This window comes from Thermobia domestica, chromosome 4, assembly GCF_964235325.1.
Source record: "Thermobia domestica chromosome 4, izTheDome1.hap1.1, whole genome shotgun sequence".
NCBI lineage: Eukaryota > Metazoa > Arthropoda > Insecta > Zygentoma > Lepismatidae > Thermobia > Thermobia domestica.
In genome coordinates, this window is record NC_137457.1 from 239,580,129 (window position 1) to 239,598,837 (window position 18,709).

The following is an 18,709-nucleotide window of genomic DNA, read 5'->3' on the forward strand; positions in this document are numbered from 1 at the left end:
ATGACAAAACCAGAAAATTTGGCTCTTGATTTTCTACTGCTTCAGAACTTGGGACAATTACCTAAAAAGTTAGAAAACTTTGTGAAACTCGTGCGCGGTAATTGCAAGATTTTCCAGAGAAATCACCGTGCAGTGCTAATCATTCATCAATAACACTAGTCGACAAGAAGATACGGAAGAAAATACCTGATTCTAATAGAACTTATCACGTAGAATTCGAATCTGCAATCAGTTTTTCTCATCACTCTCAGTTTTACCGTGACAGAGGAATTTTCGGGAAATTTTCCCTCAAATTTCCTTTTTTATTATTTACTATTTTCATACTTGTAGCTTTGTAGCTCGAGTACCCTTAGGTACATACACACGCAAATTATATTGTGTGTTAGCTTGATTTATATTTAGTAAGCCTCTAAGTTGCATGAGAATCGCATTATTCTTTCTAGAGAAATAAACATGTTTAGATAAAAATATGCTCTGTGTTTGGCTTCTGGGACATCTCTTTTGAGTGTCCAACGGTAATCAGCTAGCATTTGTGAATTCCACTGTCCCTGTTTTCTCTTCTCCATGGAGAAAATATCGTGATGAAAACGTTCCCTATGCTCATCACTAAGAGCACCAAGGTTTTCAGGAAAGAAATCCAGGTGCGTGTCTAGAAAGTGAACTTTAAGGGGCATGTTGAAACCCATTTGTTTTAATGATTGCCGGAAATCCCTCACAATTTCAAGGTAATTTGGGGCTTTCTGGTTTCCTAAAAAATTCTCTATTAAACATTCAAATGAGCACCAAGCTGCTTTTTCAACCGGAGTTAAGAGATCCTCAAATTTTTGGTCATAGAATCAAACATCTTATTTGGGAGCCTACAAAAATTCCTTTCTTGATTCTAACTTGAGGAAATTTTTCCTTGATGTAACAAAATCCAACATTACTTTTGTTTATTGCCCTAACAAAGTTTTTGATGAGCTCCAACTTTATGTGAAGAGAAGGTAGAATTATTTTTTCAGGGATCACCAGTGAGGAATAAACAACATTCTTCTGTCCAGGAGTTAATACACGCTTTAGCCATTCCTTCTTGATGTAATGTTCCGCTTTGTTCCTGCTGTCCCATTCGCAGAGGAAGCAAGAATATTTCGTATAACCAGCTGCAAACCGATTAACAAAGAAATAACTTTTAAATCACAGCAAACGATTAACTTGTATTTCAAATACTGAATTCTTTCTACCACTATTTTGACGTTTTCATAGGTTTCCTTCATATTAGTTGCATAAGGCAAATGCACTGAAGGAAATTTGTTGCCATTGTGCAGAAGGACAGCCTCCAAACTAGTTTTGGAAGAGTTAATAAACAATCTCCACTCTGTACTTATATCTGCATGTCTGAGTGTATCCATCAAAGCACAGACATTATTACAATACACTAAATCATTTTCTTGAGAATACTAGTTATGAAACTCTGTATGACGGTTTTGATAAATACACACTTTAGTGAAGCAGATTCCAACCTTTAAGTCTAGAAGCAAGAAGTTCTGCCTGTATCTTGGTGAGTTTTAAATTCCGTACGAGGTCTTTTAGTTCACCCAGAGTTATCAGAGGGGGATCCAATGTAGATGTGCTTCCTACATAAGTAGGATCATCTTCTTCATTTGGAACTTCAGTAGTTGCCTCAAGTACGTAATCCTCATTTACCGTAAGATGATCAGGAGGTACTGGTACAGGTAATTCTGCACTGTATGGAACTGGCCTAATTGCTGATGGTAAATTAGTGTACTGTACTATGTGCTTACATTTATTGGTTATTCCTTTTATCTATGTCATACAAAAGTAGCAGTCTGAAGAATGATATTTTGGTTCCCTCCAGATCATCGGTACTGGGAAGTTCATGTTTCATTCACCATTTGCCCACCTGGTCAGACGTTTCACGCAAGTACAACAAATGTAATGAGGAGCCCTATTCTTATCTGGGTCTCCCACACAGCAACCAAAATATAACTGATAACACTTCCTCACAACTGGAGTAAAACATCGACGTTGCGATTTAAATGTCAGCTCTCCACATACATAACAGAAATTGTCCGGGTGATTTACACACTTACTCGGCATCGTGTACCCTGTAAGGTAACACACACGCATACACACACGAATCTACACTCCGTCAATCATGAAGCTGCACAAACGTAATCTAACTCAGTGCATCACCACACAACACAATCTATTCCAACTCCACAATGCACAAACACTTCAAGTTATACGTGGCCATATCTAAAACACATCCAGCCTGGACCGTCACTCAACGCTACTAACAGTCATCAGGCTACGTGAACAATCATTTTTTGTGCATTTTTGCCAGATCAAAGTGTTAAGAAGTGTAAGAGAATAATGCGATTCACTTGAAATTAAAATTATTTATTAAGTAGACCATAAAACTATGTTTTAGTGCAGTTCCTGGTTCTTTATCACTATATACAAAACGCAAGTTGAGACAAAAAAATCTTATAAACTACTTTTGGAGGGAATTTCCAACAAAATTCCTCTAGAAATTCCCTCATACAAAAATGGCGACATGCTGTACACATCATTGAAAATATGTTTTATTGGAAGTCCAATGAGGTATAAACCGTGCTTATATTGTAATTTGCCTGGAAGTTATATGCCATTTTATTTGCTCTAATGAATATGGTAAAACGAACGGTACACAGCATATTTTTATATAAATATGTTTAATTCTCTAGAAAAAAATCATGCGAATCTTATGAATCTTAGAGGTCTTACTAAGTATAGATCAAGTTAACATACAATATAAGTTGTGTGTTTATATACCTAAGGGTACCCGAGCTACGGGTACAACAATTGTTTTTTTTTTTTTTTTTTTTTTAATTGAGGGAAAATTTCCCGAAAATTCTCGTGTAACGGAGAAACTGACGATGATGGAGAAAAGCTGATTGCAGATTTGAATTTTATGTGAAAAGTTCTATTAGAATAAGGTATTTTCATTTCTCTGCCAAAATCTTGTTGACTAGTGTAATTTATAATTTATCAGTATTATTGGAGATCTCTTATGGATCTTGATTGGTCATGCTGAGGAAAAACAGAAAGATCCACTTGAATGTTTGCCTGTCCCAACAAGTTCTAATATGCTGTCAAACTGCCTCGCTTCTAAGCTGTGGTTCTCAACCTGAGTTGTGTACGTTCTGCTCAGCGTGAAAAATAAGCAAAGGTGGTGCAAGCTAGAGACGAAATTAAAGTATATTTCTAATGATAAGTATTATTAATATTCTAACAAAGACGTTAACATCACATTAAAATTTTATAAACACAAGATAAATATTAGATAAGAATTGCTATTTCATTAAGGAAAACTGTGATATCAAATAAGTATACTGTACTACTATGGTACGAAGAAGTTTGGCTGGAAATAAGTATAAATTGTTGGTATAATAATAATAATAATAATAATAATAATAATAATAATAATAATAATAATAATAATAATAATAATAATAATTATTATTATTATTATTATTATTATTATTATTATTATTATTATTATTATTATTATTATTATTATTATTATTATTATTATTATTGGAGTTTCGATACTTCACTTCAAAAAGGGCTAGACATACGAGATTAAGCAGGTGTGTCACTTATTCAGGATTACGAAATAAAATGCCAGGTATGGAAGGCTTGTAATCACTGTTCTGAAGGTTGGCGAGAACTGTTTCCTGCTCTGCAAGGGGAAATCACATGTCCAACAACTATGAGACAAACTATTCCTCTGATTGTTTGGGATCTGGAGTGCGAAAAACATGTCAAGAAATTGACTCAACAGTGTATATACAATATGATGAATGCTTCAGGAGAACTTAAGACAGATTAGTGCTCAACATTAAGTGTTAGTTGAAGAATTTAGGCATAACTCTTTGCACCAACGTCTATCCTTTTGAACAAAGACATTTAATTTGCTTGTTATCATCAAAGATAAAGATAATAAATAGGCTGATTTACATTGATCAAGACCAGATAGTAAGACATTTGTTATTGAAAAGCACAAGAAAAAACGAATGATATAGACACAGCAAAACACAACCCTACTCCTAGAAGGTTTTCGTTTCGTGTAAAAAGCTCAGAGTTGTGCTGCATAGACCATTCCGTATCAGTCATGTTGCCAAAATATTATAACAAATTTTCACCCAATACGATCTCGAATATAGACATTTGCATATAAATTTAGTTTTGGGGGATTTGCTTCCAGTGCTAGGAAGAATTAACAACAGTCTGTACTTTTATATCCTAGGAAACGCACTGTCGCCTTCCAGAGAAAGAAATATTTCCTAAGAGGAAGTTTTAATATTTATGCATGACAAAGGTATTGTTCATATTTCTTTGCAAAAACGAGTGTTCTTAAATAAACAATTCGAAGCCCATTTGTAACGAACAAACTTCTCTATCCAAAAGATAGTTACCTATTTAATATAGAAGGGGCTATATAATACATAAATATGATGAGTGGTATTACCAACAAAACAAATGGTTTCTTCAGAATAAACTTTGAAACTCTGTAATAACTTTCTTGTAATACAGTCTTATTGCTCGAGCTTGTCTGTATATTAATTCCCTATACACTTTCAGATGTTATGGATAATGTGATGACTACACAAAATGTTAGTTTTTATTTCTGTGTAAATATTTAAGTCTTATTTGCTCGTTCCATCTTCTCAAAAGTAAGAGATTCAATCTTCATTTCTTTGTTTTATTTATTAGCTACATCACAATCTAATGGAAGAGCAATATATTTTTAAAGGAAGAAGAAATGTAACGTGTACACCGTATGAAGAAATCTCGTTCGTACGAATGGGTAGTTTCTTAATTATTATTTAAACTGTGAGTTGTGTGCTAGATTACATACTATTATCGGTTTAGTACAGAGATTATACTAGAGATGGAATATATTCTTAAGAAACTTAGTTAATTAGAAAAGACCGCTTTTGGCTACATGTTACCATCTTTACTCTAAAACAATCAACGTTAAACCTACAATGATTGATTTACACCAGTTCTGGTTAAGAGAATAGACGGTACCTGATTCTAAGAACGCTAAGCTTCCTTGATTTCTCTAAGCTTTTTCGCTCTACGTAGATCAATATTGAGACTGTATTTATTCTAAAATTCTCTTCTCATTCTTTTCCCGAATTACACTTATAGTTGTGACCAGCAGCATTTTCGAATCTTCGTGTTAACTTCCGAAATGTCCATATTGTAATATATGGTAGACAAACGGTGTATGATTTCTCATTTCAAGCACTTTTGCTACAGAAAAGTTACATACAAGTTCACCTACACAGTACTATATATAAATAGGTGTGGTTAGTAGTAATGCTCTTTTGATGGGTAGTGCAAAGATCTTAAGGCTGATGGTCATGAATCTCCTGCTGAGATTTGAAGGGAACCTCTTACACGTAGCAGCACAGAGGTGGGCTGGAGTCTTTTGTGCAACGCAACGCGGAGATTGGTAAGGTTAAGAAGTCGCTCCCTGCCAGAGCAGCTAGGAAAGAAACGTAAGAAACGTTGATCAGCTATAACTAATGTATTTTACCTCTTGCGTGCTGTTTTATAGTTGAAATTGGAGGCGGAACCTGTGGACGGTTGTAGAGCTCTAGTTCTGACTCTCCATGTCATCCTCATATTTTTTCGGACACGAAGTCAATCAGCTGCTTGTAATCTTTGTGGAAAAGTACGCGGTATTTTGGACCCAAAAGTAAGTGGGTTTTGGACCCAAAAGTAAGGGAAGATAATGTGAAATATTATTTTTAGATTAGGAACAATCGCAAACACAAACAGAACACTGGCCACACTAGTTGTAATGTACTAACCTATGAGACCATAACTTATAAAATGTTGTTGTCGTAAAAAAAAAAAAAAAAAAAAAAAAAAATGTTGGTAACTTATTTTGTCCCCAATTTCTACGACAGGACCAACACTTGAGGTGAAAATATGCTGATGAATTATGAAAACATAAAACTAATAAATGAAAACGATGTTGGCATGGTTTTCTACATCGCGAGTAGATGCTACATGGATTATGAATCAAGTTAGTAGTACAAGTCAGTAGTACAAGAATAATTACTTACAAGATGAATCACATAAGTAATTATTAAAGTAGCCACGGTGGAGTCTGATATTTTGAATATAACATTACACTAGTCAACAAATTGAAATTTTTTCTAACTGGAATGAAAGTACTGTTCTTTTCTAATTTGGAGTCGCTGAATTCAATGGTGTATTTAGAAATTTTCTATCACGTCACATTTCTGAGTTACAGAATATGGCCAGTTTCCATATCCCATATAGGCTCATTATATAAAGCGCATCATACATTGGAATAGTAAAGTAGTAAATCATTCTTTTCTGCATCAAAACTGCCAAGACACACAAGAGAAATTTGTTTTACGTGACACTCGCTTGTAACTGCTGGAAATAAATTCCTGATGATCTTCTTTTGTGTGATTTAGTGTGGGACTCCCAGCACAAAAATCAACAGTAGTCTCCCATCATTGAAGCATCCCATCTGCGTTGGCACCGGCGTTCCATTTGGGAAATTTCTTGGTGGAATCGCCCATTGTTCATCACTCACGTCACACAAGTTTGGAGAGAAAAGTCGAAGTGAGAATCAAGGAAATGTAGCTTCAATGACACGCCACAGTCTAAAACTTGATAGGTATCTATCAAATCATCGACCAACTGTACATAGTGAGGACTCCTGTATTTCCCTAGGAAACCGTCATATAACGCAGCAAATGCATTCCATGCAGCGACTTCAAAAGGGTTCATTTTATTTTCAAAACCTGGGTCATGAAATAATTTCCTTATATGAGGGCCGGTAAAAATCCCTGCTGCAACCTTTGCTCTATTTAAGTTGGGAAATGTTTCCCCTAAGCACTTGAAAGTTACCCTCATTTTGTCCAGAACCTTCACAAATGTACTCATTAAACCAAGTTTAATGTGCAGTGGGGGAAGTAAGATTTTTTTAACATCAATCAGTGGAAGATGTTGTATATGTTGCTCACCAACTGTGTATTGCTCACGCTTAGGCCAAACCTTCTGTACATAGTGGTATGCAGTGTCTCGGCTGTTCCACAAACGCAAAAAAACAACTATACTTTGTGTATCCTACCTGCAGACCGTGGAGGATGGCTACAACTTTAAGATCACAACACACTTTCCACTTAAAAGAGTTGTATTTTATGGCAGACAGCACTTCATCCACAGTTTGATACGACTCTTTCATGCCTACTGCGTGGGCAATGGGTATGGACGGCCACTGATTGCCGTTATGCAGAAGCACTGCCTTTAAACTCTACTTAGAGGCATCAATAAATAGACGCCATTGCATTGGGTTATGTCCAATTCCAAGTGTATGGAACAGTCCATTCACATCGGTACACACACATATTGAATTCTCCATCCGATAGAACAGTGCGAATTCCTTCTCTCGACCTCTGTGCAGTGAAATAGACGTGCCTGGTGCTAAAATATGTCACTGTTGTAGCCTACACCCAAGTAATTGGGCCACATTTTTTTTTCAAATTGAGGTCTCGCACTAAGTCATTAAGTTCAGGTTGCTAAACGAGGTGAGGCAACTGGTCAATTTCAAATTCCCTTTCTGATAAAGAATTACTTTCACTTTTGTTGCTACAATCCTCACTTTCAGTCACTCTGCTTGATGTTGCCGAGCGTATTGGCAAATACGACCCGTGCGGTACCGGTTTCATTGCTGACATCACGTCGGCATACACAATAGAAAGTTATTTTTACTGGAATAACCTGAAACACTAGTGAGACAAAAGTAAGTATCCGTTTTGTGGTCCTACAGTTCACGCCAAATCATGGACATTCCGAACTTCATTGCTCGTTTCTCTCCTTTCATCCACTCAATTAGTGTTACCACACATGATACACAACATACTTGAGGTTCCCATGATTTATCTTGATCGCCTAGGGGACAATCAAAGTAGCTTTGTATGCTGTTCGTATCAGTTGCGAAATTTGTTTCTCTATGATTTTGGTGTAAATTTAAAGCACACGTAACAGAAGCAGTTTGGATTTGTAACACAACCGAGTTTACGGTTTTGTGATGTAGCCATTGAGTTCAAACTTGAATATATTTTTATCCAAACCACAGTAACAAAATATTCTATTCACAACACGCTGTCCAATACAACTGAGTAAAGCGGATGAACTGCAGCAACTATACTTCCACCACGATAAAAGACAAATGAGACAACAATCACGAGAAACTCTCAACGGTTTATTTATCACGGGTAAAGATCTAGCCGACTGTTATACTACACATGTTTTAATTTTTCTTTAGTTCAGTAGTGTTGCCAGTAATATAAAAAATTTCGGCGGCAACGTAGCACCGGAAGTGACGTCACTCGTAACTCGAAAATGATACGTGCTGGAAAATTTTGCGTTAGGAATTTGGATTCAGCGCATAGGAATTAGTAAAGAACACATATTGGCACTGCAGTTACAAAATGGCTGTCACATAGTGTTATGTTTTAAATAAAAAGTTTGGTTGTCACCTTTGTTTCTCTTCTGGATTGTTCTATTAATTACATTTCACCAATTATGTTGTTTTTTTTCATTATGTTGATCACCTTAAAACACATATTCGGTGTAATCACTCTCCAAACATTGATGAGTACACCTTTCCAGGCATCTAGCAATATATATATATCTATATCTATATCTATCTATCTATCTATCTATCTATCTATATATATATATATATATATATATATATATATATATATATATATATATATATATATATATATATATTAGGGTGTCTATTATTTTGGATAATTCCGTGTTGGGATACGCACACCCTCCAAATGCGTTCTGTCTCATCATAAACACCCATTAGTGAAATAGCAGCTCCCTACGAGGCCGTTAACCCTTGCCGACTTGACGACGAAGTCATGAAATGGCGTTTACACATTATAATGTAATTTAGACATTCCTATCGTGATAACGGAGAAACTAAAAGAGACAGAGAAAATAAACTTTGCACGGAGCAACTAGAGAAAGGGCGACATCTTCTCTTGTATTGGAAAATACCACCAGAAGAAAAGTGTTGCCAACCAAAACAAAATCATGTTTTTGTAAGTGGAATGACCTAAGCAGAATATCATCATTGGAATCAGCAACGAAAATAAAGGCAAGAGAGATTGTAAAGGCAAATGAATGTTGCAAACGTTTCGAGCAATAACGTGTAACATGTGTTGGCGTACACAGGGAGTGACGTACGAACGTTTTGTACACCTTACATTAGATATTAACAAGAATTGTTTGCATTGACTCTAAGTCTAGAAGCATCCGCTGAACAATGTCGCCATCAGCAGAAGGGATAATCACGTACTGACAGATATATTCGATATATTGTTAAAGCAGACAATTAAGGTTTGCACAAGATGGCAACGCTGCACAGCAGCGGCTTTTTTACCCCCGATTTCATCATGATTTTTAGCGTCCTTAAAAACCCACGAGTACATAAACCCATGAAAATTGAACGCTGTTTTCATATTTTTACCAGGTTGTTGGGATTCTAACCCGCTGTGCGGCGTTGCCACCTTTCACAAAACTTACTTGTCAGCTTTCGCAAGATATCGTATATCTCGGTCAGTTATCTATCTCGCATAACCACGGTTCTACTCCTAATGCTCTACCACCTTGCATTATAGGTTTTAAAGCATATAGCACTAGTGAGCTTTTCCGAGTTATTGTATCTCTTCCAAACTCAATTTTTCTCTTCTGTTGATGGTAACACTGTTCATCGGATGCTTCCAGACTTAGAGCCAACGCAAACAATTCTTATAAATATTTCATTTAAGATGTATAAAACATTAGTACCTCACTCCCTGTGTGTGCCAACACATATTACCAATGATTTTTCGAAAAGTTTGCAACACTCATCTGCCTTCTCAATCTCTTTTGTCTTTATTTTCATTACTGCTTCCAATGATAATTCAATTTAGGTTATTCCATTTACAAAAACACAACTTTCCCTTGGGTTGGCAACACTGTCCATCCGGTGATATTTGTCAATACAAGATCAGATGTCACCCTTCCTGTAGTCGCTTCGTGCAAAGTTTCGTTTCTCTGTCTCTTTTAGTTTCTCCGTTATCACGGTTGGAAATTCTAAATTATATTATAATGTTGAAACGCCACTTCATGACTTTGTCGTGAAGTAGGCACGGGTTAACGTCCTGGTAGGGAGCTGCTATTTCACTAATGCGTGTTTATGGTCACATATAATAAATTTCGTGGGTGTGTATTTCAACGCGAAATTACCCAAAATAAAATAAATATGCATAGCTAAATTTTGTTCTTCAATTGGCTGCTATAAATATAAATTCAAATACTGACTAAGTACATCATGGTCTAAAAGTTGATCCCAGAAAGAGTAGCAAAGGTGTAACATAAATAAATCAACTCATACCATGTTTAGCACTGTCATTCACTAAAAACTCGTTCATCTATTGGAGAATGTGTAACTCTTAATACAAGATTCGGTACTAATAAATTTATTCTAATAGTAATAGTAATACGGATAGTAATAGTACTCTAAACTTAAACCATTATTACGTTTTTTGAATACTGGTGTATAGAAATACCTACTAAATACTGTCCCTTTTGGATTGCCAGATTGGGAATGGACACGATTTATATTCACTGGAACATGTAAAAATTAATGTTATTAATATTCATATTCCTATAATTTTATATCTTGTTACTAATGATGTTTCATTTCGGAGTAAAAATATATTAGCAATAAAAGGAGTTTATAATGAAACAACAATATTATGTATATAAAGCAAGAGGTAAATGTGACAATTAAACACATCATACAATAATACTAGAAATAAAGTATTTTTCTCTGCTAGTCTAAGTTAAAGGAAGAATAAGTGAATGCGTATAATACAACAACTAACATATCTACGGCGCATGAATATTTCAGGTTGATAATATACACGAGGTACATGTTTTCTTTACGATCACTAACAGTAATTTACTGAATTAATTTTCCTACACATAAAAGTAATTTGACGGTTAACTCGTTACCCTTAAATTAACAAAAAAGAAAAAAAAAATAAAATAGATAGGGGAACGTGGGGCATAATGGGGAAGCTAAGATATTTGCTTTTCTAAATTGGTAACCAATATCTCAATTGCAGTAATTTTTTTGTGGTAGACACATTGGACATTTCTTGTAATATTTCAGCCAGCAAATCCTTTCAAAAATATTGTTTTGGACCTTTTTGCTTAGCTTATTCCAAAAATGGCTCTTATCCCCATTATGCCCCCTACGTGGGGCATAATGGAACATTGGATTTCAGTCAACCCCATTATGCCCCTACCCCATACTGCCCCGTACACTATTACGTCTATAATATCCAGCTCTAATATAGACTTATCATTATAAAACAACAATATATGATTACTATTATACAACACAACTTGAATTTTATGAAATATTTATTAGATTCAATAATCAAATATAACAGAAGATGAGTACTCTTTTTTTAAAAAAATACTGATAATTACTTCAAAAAGTATAAGGTACATTCTGAATTAGGCATTATTAAGAAAAATAAAAAAAATGTGATCATTAGGAATTGTACTACAAAGTTTATGCAGATTACATCGAATTATTGTCAGTTAAATCTTAATATTTCCTGACATCAAATCAACATAAACAGACTTTGAAGTTGAGCATGAAAAACTTAAACAAAACTGCGTATTCGAACCTTATACATAACAACTTTTGGGTAATTGGTTCTAATCCATTTTCTAACCTCATCTTCATAGAACTTGCTGAGTGGCCTCATAAAGCCGACGTCAAGGGGTTGAAGTCGGTGAAAGTAATGAGGAGGCAGACAAAGCAAAACTACTCCATTTTCTCTTTCCATGTCAATTAAGTCCAAGTTTTTAGTGTGTGCGCTATGACTATCCAGAAGACGAAGAACATGTTTACTTGAGACATTCCTGAAAACATTAGGAATTTCTTGAACCATTTGAGAAAGAGTTCTTTTGTAATGAATCCAGTAGCACTAACTTCTGCCCATGATCCAGGTGAAAGGCCTATTTCAAATTCCTGCTGTATCCTTGCTCTATGTAAATCATCATAGGTGGCATGTAAGTTCCAGCAGCTGAACAGCAAATTACTGCACTAACCGTTTCTCCTCTCTCTGTTGAAGTTACAGCTCCAACTTAACGTTTTCCTTTCTCTGCGACAACCCTTGTATGTCCTTTAGGATTCACGGTTATTTCGGTTTCATCTACACTATAAATATTTTCTGCAGAGAGATGATGTTCATCAATGACTCCAGCCAAAAACTCAAAAAAGTTGGAAACAGCTACCTTGTTGAACCCCATCGCGCGAGCTCCTGATGTAGATTCTGGTTTACGAAGTGCTATTTCAGGGTGACGCTTAATAAATCCTCTTAACCAGTCAATTCCAGCCTTTTTTCTTCTTTGTTGAAAGGGAATTGTTGAATTTTGTTTCTTTCTGCCAATTGAAACGCTAATTCTCTCAGTTCATTGCCAGTTAGACCAAAAAGTCGCTTCTCCATTTTCACTAAATAATCTACAAACTCGCACTCCTGTTCATAGGTAAACACAGGCTTGAAATATCCCATTTGTTTCTGGAAAGATCCAAGGTTTTCTCGTTCCTTGTTACAAAGCCGCTCCAGCATAGTCTGGGAAACGTTGAACTGTCGGGAAACTTTATAATATCCCATTTCACCACGTATTACACTCTCGATGGCCTCCTTCATCTTTTCTTCCTCCCAACTTTCCATCGTTGATTTCCTTTTATATGTGCGAACCATCCTAAAATGACAGCAAACAAGACCTTATGCAATCCCAGTATTAACAAGAAATGTTTCAAGCTGGACAGTAAACTACACAATCGATACTCTTACGGGACATAATGGGGTAATGGGGCAAAATGGGGAGGTTACAATACCGTTTTGCCCCACCCCGTTTTGCCCCAGATGAGCTGTAGTGTTAAATCAACGAGTATCTCTGTTATAATCTACAATCCGTAAACCTCAAAAACACACAACAAACACAGAAGAAATATTCTTTCAACATATCAATAGTTTAAAAGTATGCAATAAGTAACTTGCCTTATCTTGACAAAAGAAAAATCCCAATACTTATATGCCACAGCACGAAAACAAAGAACTGACACACAGCACTGTTCCTTTTTGACTGATAAGAACGCTACTAAAGCACGACAGCCCTTCGTCCTTGAGAATCTTGTTTAGGTACTTATCGCTAGATTACAGTAAATTACAGTTCGAAAAATACCGATACCCCGTTATGCCCCCCTACCCCGTTATGCCCCACGTTCCCCTACACTTAATTTTAATGTGACATTATGTCGATCTACATTGCAGAATCAAGATATACAAGATTTCCAAACCTACATTTACATTTTGACTTTTTAGATAATTGAAACACGATAGTGAGAATTTTCATGAATGTTTTTATGATGTATACATAGTTGGATAACCGAAAATTACAAGCTCACTAAATTAAAGTTGAAAATCTCTGTATATATATATATATATATATATATATATATATATATATATATATATATATATATATATATATATAACATTTCTTCTGTTCTAAACATTTATGATGCTCTTAGAGCTACACATAGAACGAAATTGTTAAGTTAATGTCGACAATTGAGAAATGACATACTAAGTGATCCACATATTAAAAAGCATTTCATTCAGGATCCACTAACGCTATAGTTAGGTCTCTTCTTATCAGAATTAACAATCTTTTGTTATTAATAATAAATTTATAAATTGTTCCTTACACAAAGAAAATGTCATGCTTTGAAATTATCTGAATTCATAACTACACTCTCTGAATTATCCGTGAACATGTTCTCCAGTATATTTCAGTCAATAAGCTTCAATATCTTACTTTTTCACTACTATCGTAGTTTCAACATGTTGAATGTTTATCAAACACAATGTAGTTTGATTTCGGAAGTCACGTTATTACAGGGTAGTCAAGAACACTTGAATAGGGATTCAAATACTTCAATCATTATATTGATTTTCATTAAAACGACATACATATTTGATGTGTCTTACTGCTGTTTTATAGAATTTGAGACCTAAAATGCTTAATGGTTTGACAAATATACATAGAAGATAGAGGTAGGAGATAATACAAAATAGCTTAAGTTATGTATATATATATATATATATATATATATATATATATATATATATATATATATATATATATATATATATATATATATATTTCCATTAGAACGGAGAACTATCCTATTCTTTTAAATTATAATGTTAGAAAGAAGTGATCAGTCAGATTTATATTCCTGTCACAAGACAATTTAGCACAAAATAAAGTAGGAAAATATATGCAGAACATCCTCTAAATAAAATGAGAGTGTACTGTTTTCTATATCATATTTTTAAAGCTAACTTCCCAGAGCTTAAGCAGATTTGTTGTTTACATGTTACAAAGTACTTCAATTTTGTGCTTGTTATCTCAATCATATTTATTATTATTATTATTATTATTATTATTATTATTATTATTATTATTATTATTATTATTATTATTATTATTATTATTATTATTACGTTTTTGTATTTGCAGTAGAGGTCTATTTGTTCTTTTTGTCTTGACTGGAGTGGATAGTAACTACACACGAGGACTCGACCAAATTCGTTTCGGTTTATGGCTTGTCAGTCGGTTCCTATCCTACTTCAAGGCAAGAAAGTATCCATAACAACGAGGGAGTAGTCTCTTGCTTGTCCTGAAAGAGTAACATTTTTATTGATCATATAATACATAAGGATCTCCTTCCGACGTCATCCAAGTGCTTGTCCCGAATCCATACTTATGGACGGATTCTTAAGAGAGGCTTCAAAGTTTTCAAAACATTTTAAGGGCAACTATCTAGCTAGGGAAACTACCAGAGGTTCTAAAGTCAAAGGAAATTAGGTCCCCCTGATGTGTTCTCTACGGAGGTTTGATTCCGAAATCCTTCTGTACAACGAGACTTCTGAAAGTGGGCTTTGGTCCTTGTACTGACAACTCCAGTTAGCATGTGCACTCCGCATCAAAAAAATTGCGACAGCTAACGCCGTGAAGTTAGGCCACTCTATATACATATTCTTATCCCATAATCGTGTCAGGTAAAGAGACCCCTCTCTCTCCTCCTTTCTTCTCTCCTATATTAAAATTAGCTAACAACATGAGCGCTATTCTTATTTCAAACTTTACATGTATTAGTTTTGATAAAATGAAATAACAAAACCAAGACCAAAAAAGATTCACTGCTTGATATAGGGAGAAACTGAAACAAACACGATCAAAAATTGAAACCAATGGATGTCTACTACACAGAGATTCATAAATGAGGCAGAGAGAGAGAGAGAAGAGAAGAGAAGAAGAAAAAGAAAAGGAGAACAGATAAAACAACGTAGTAAGAACGTAGTAAGAAAAGAACCTAACATTATAAAGTTCCGTTTCCAGAAATCCAATAGTAATATAGAAATAACGTTTTTTTTTTTTCTTGCGAAATTTTCAGAACTATTCGAATATATAGAACATGCTTTAAACATTCGTTATGTCACTTTCATAATAGATAGCATACTCAATTTGAAGTAGAACTGTAGATCTCCGAGACGCATCTGGGATAATGTCAAAAGTTTAACAAAAATGCTTTTTTTCCCACGTGGTTCGATTGTAAATTCGGTAGTGTTCATTGGACGTACTGTCCCAAAATACATTATAATATACCCACTAGATAGCGTTGGTAATATTCTCCATTTTAGACTACTAATGCAAACTGAAAAAAGGGCAAAAAAACGAAACAATAAGAAAAGAGAAAGAAAGAAAGAGAAAATAGAAGACTTCTATTTTACTGTTAAATTTCTATCAGAAATACCCTATATTAAAAGTTCAAACTGTATGGTAACGAAAAGTTACAAATGTTGGAAATGAAAGGTTTATATTCCTCATAGTTGTAACATGTTTCAAACTTAAACGTGAAAAAAAAAAAAAGAAAGAAACACGCACTGGATTATAGGATGTTGCCAGCAACGTAACTATGTTTGCGACTCCTAATCTCTTGAACCACACGACCGATCTCAATCAAATTTTCAACATTGATATGGTTCGAGCCTGGGACGCTTTTTCATCATTTCATTTTAACGGTAAAACTTAGGGTTAGGAGGAGGGGAGGAGGGTTGATATATGAAAATGAATAAAACGTAATAACTCTTAAACCACGAGACCGATCTCTGTCAAACTTTCAACATAGATAAGGTTCGGATCTGGAACAATTTTTATCATTTCAGTTTAACGGTGCAACGTAGGGGCCGGATAGAGGAAGATATATATATGTAAAAAATGAAAATATAAGTGACTGTCTTTGTGACTTCATCACTCTTGAAACACCCGACCGATCTCTATTAAATTTTCAACATAGATGAAATTCGGGCCTGAGATGGTGTTTATTGATTTACTTTGACGATATAACTTAGGGTTAGAGGGGAGGGAGGAGTTAAGAAGAAGGAGAAGTTAAACGACATTTAAAAAAGAACAAAAAATTACCAGTATAAGTGGCGAATCTATAATTTTTGGATTCGCTGAGATTAACAGTGACACATCTAATGCTGTTTAAGTCCAAATTTAGCTCCTCAACTTGGAGGAGGGGGATACATATAAAAATGATCGATCACTGTCCAATAGCAGTGTCGAATTCATAGTTTTCCGGCTCGCTGAGATCAACAATGACACTGCAGATGCTGTGCTCCACAATATGGGGTGGGAAGAGGATATATAAAACACATCGAAAATAATCGATATCAAAGAAATCCTAAACAGTGACTGAGTAACGGAACATATTATTTTTTTTTTCAATTTAACCCAACGAAGCGGATAATTGATGTTAATAATAATAATAATAATAATAATAATAATTGGCAGCTATACTGTGAATGAAAAGATTTCTTCCTATTATTATTATTATTATTATTATTATTATTATTATTATTATTATTATTATTATTACTATTATTATTATTATTAAAATTATTATTATTATTATTATTATTATTATTGTTATTATTATTATTATTATTAACGTTCTTTTGAACGTGCACGACGAAATACTGCAAAATATGTTTTATGTTTGTAATTTTTCCTGGATTGTATGTTTTTTTCCTTTATTAATGGGCACTAATTTCTCTCTAGGCAGTCGAATCAGTCAATTTCGTTGTGTACTTTGGTTCATTCCAAAGATCAGGCTTAAGGTTATTCATTACGTCCAAATAGTTTGTGTCTAAAACGGTAGATGGCGCCACCGTCACCAATGTTAACATATGCAACTAATAAAATTAAAACAATCAAAAATAAAATGAACAATTCAAAAATTAAGCAAAAACGGATATAATCTGGTTAATGGACGTTATAAAATCTAGGGAATTGTACGTGTCGATTTCACTTATTGTTATTAGTTTCATTGTTAGAGGCCACCATTGTTAAGTAAACAATCAACTTTATCTGCCGTACTTTCTACCAGAAACTGACCAAACTTTACACACTTATTAAAGATTGAAATATCTAGGGAATGGTACGTGTCGATTTCACATATTGTTGTTAGTTTCATTGTTGAAGACCACCATTGTTAAATAAACAATCAACTTTTGTGCCACACTTCTAAAACAAACTGACCAAACTTGGCACATCCATCCGATTAGCACAGAGACATCTAGCGAATGGTACCTGTCGATTTCACATATTGTTGTTCTTTCATTCTTAGATGCCACCATTGTTAAATAAACAATCAAGATTTTCTGCCACACTTTCTACCACAAACTAACCAAAATTTGCAGAATCATTTAAGATTAAGATATCTATGGAATGGTATGGGCCGATTTCACATATTGTTGTTTGTTTCATTGTTAGAGGCCACCATTGTTAAACAAACAATCAACATTAATGGCCATACATTCTACCAGAAACTGACCAAACTTTGCACACCCATTTAAAGTTGAAACATCTATGGAATGCTATGTGAGATGTCGATGGAACGGTACGTGCCTATTTCACTTATTGTTGTTACTTTCATTCTTAGAGGCCACCATTAAAAAAAAACAATCAAATTTGTCTTCCACACGTTCTACCAGAAACTGACCAAACTATGCACACGCATTTAAGATTGAAATATTTAGGGATCAACTGATCAAACTTGGCACACCCATCGATTACCACATAGATATCTACTGAATGGTACCAATCGATTTTACATGTTGTTAGATTCATTGTTCGAGGCCACCATTTTAAAACAATCGTTGGATTTCTCCATGGTTAAATAAACAATCAACTTTATCTGCCATACTTTATACTACAAACTAACCAAACATGGCATACTTATTTACGATTGAGATATCTATGGAATGGTACGTGTCGATTTCATTTATTGTTGTTAGTTTTATTGTTAGAGACCACTATTTTTAAATAAACAATCAACTATATCTGCCATACTTTCTACCAGAAACTGACCAAATTTTGCATACCCCTTGAAAGTTGAAATATCTACGGAATGCTATGTGTCGATTTCACATGTTGTTGTTAG

General features: G+C 34.5%; 1 protein-coding gene across 1 annotated transcript in view; it reads right to left on the minus strand.

Moving 5' to 3' along the window:
- LOC145683923 (uncharacterized) overlaps positions 1-18,709 on the minus strand; it is a 443,098-nt gene that overhangs the window by 80,249 nt on the left and 344,140 nt on the right. Inside the window, exon 14 of the mRNA XM_081755604.1 lies at positions 10,678-10,731. Within this exon, the coding sequence (XP_081611730.1) occupies positions 10,678-10,731 (54 nt within the window). The remainder of the gene's footprint in view (positions 1-10,677; positions 10,732-18,709) is intronic.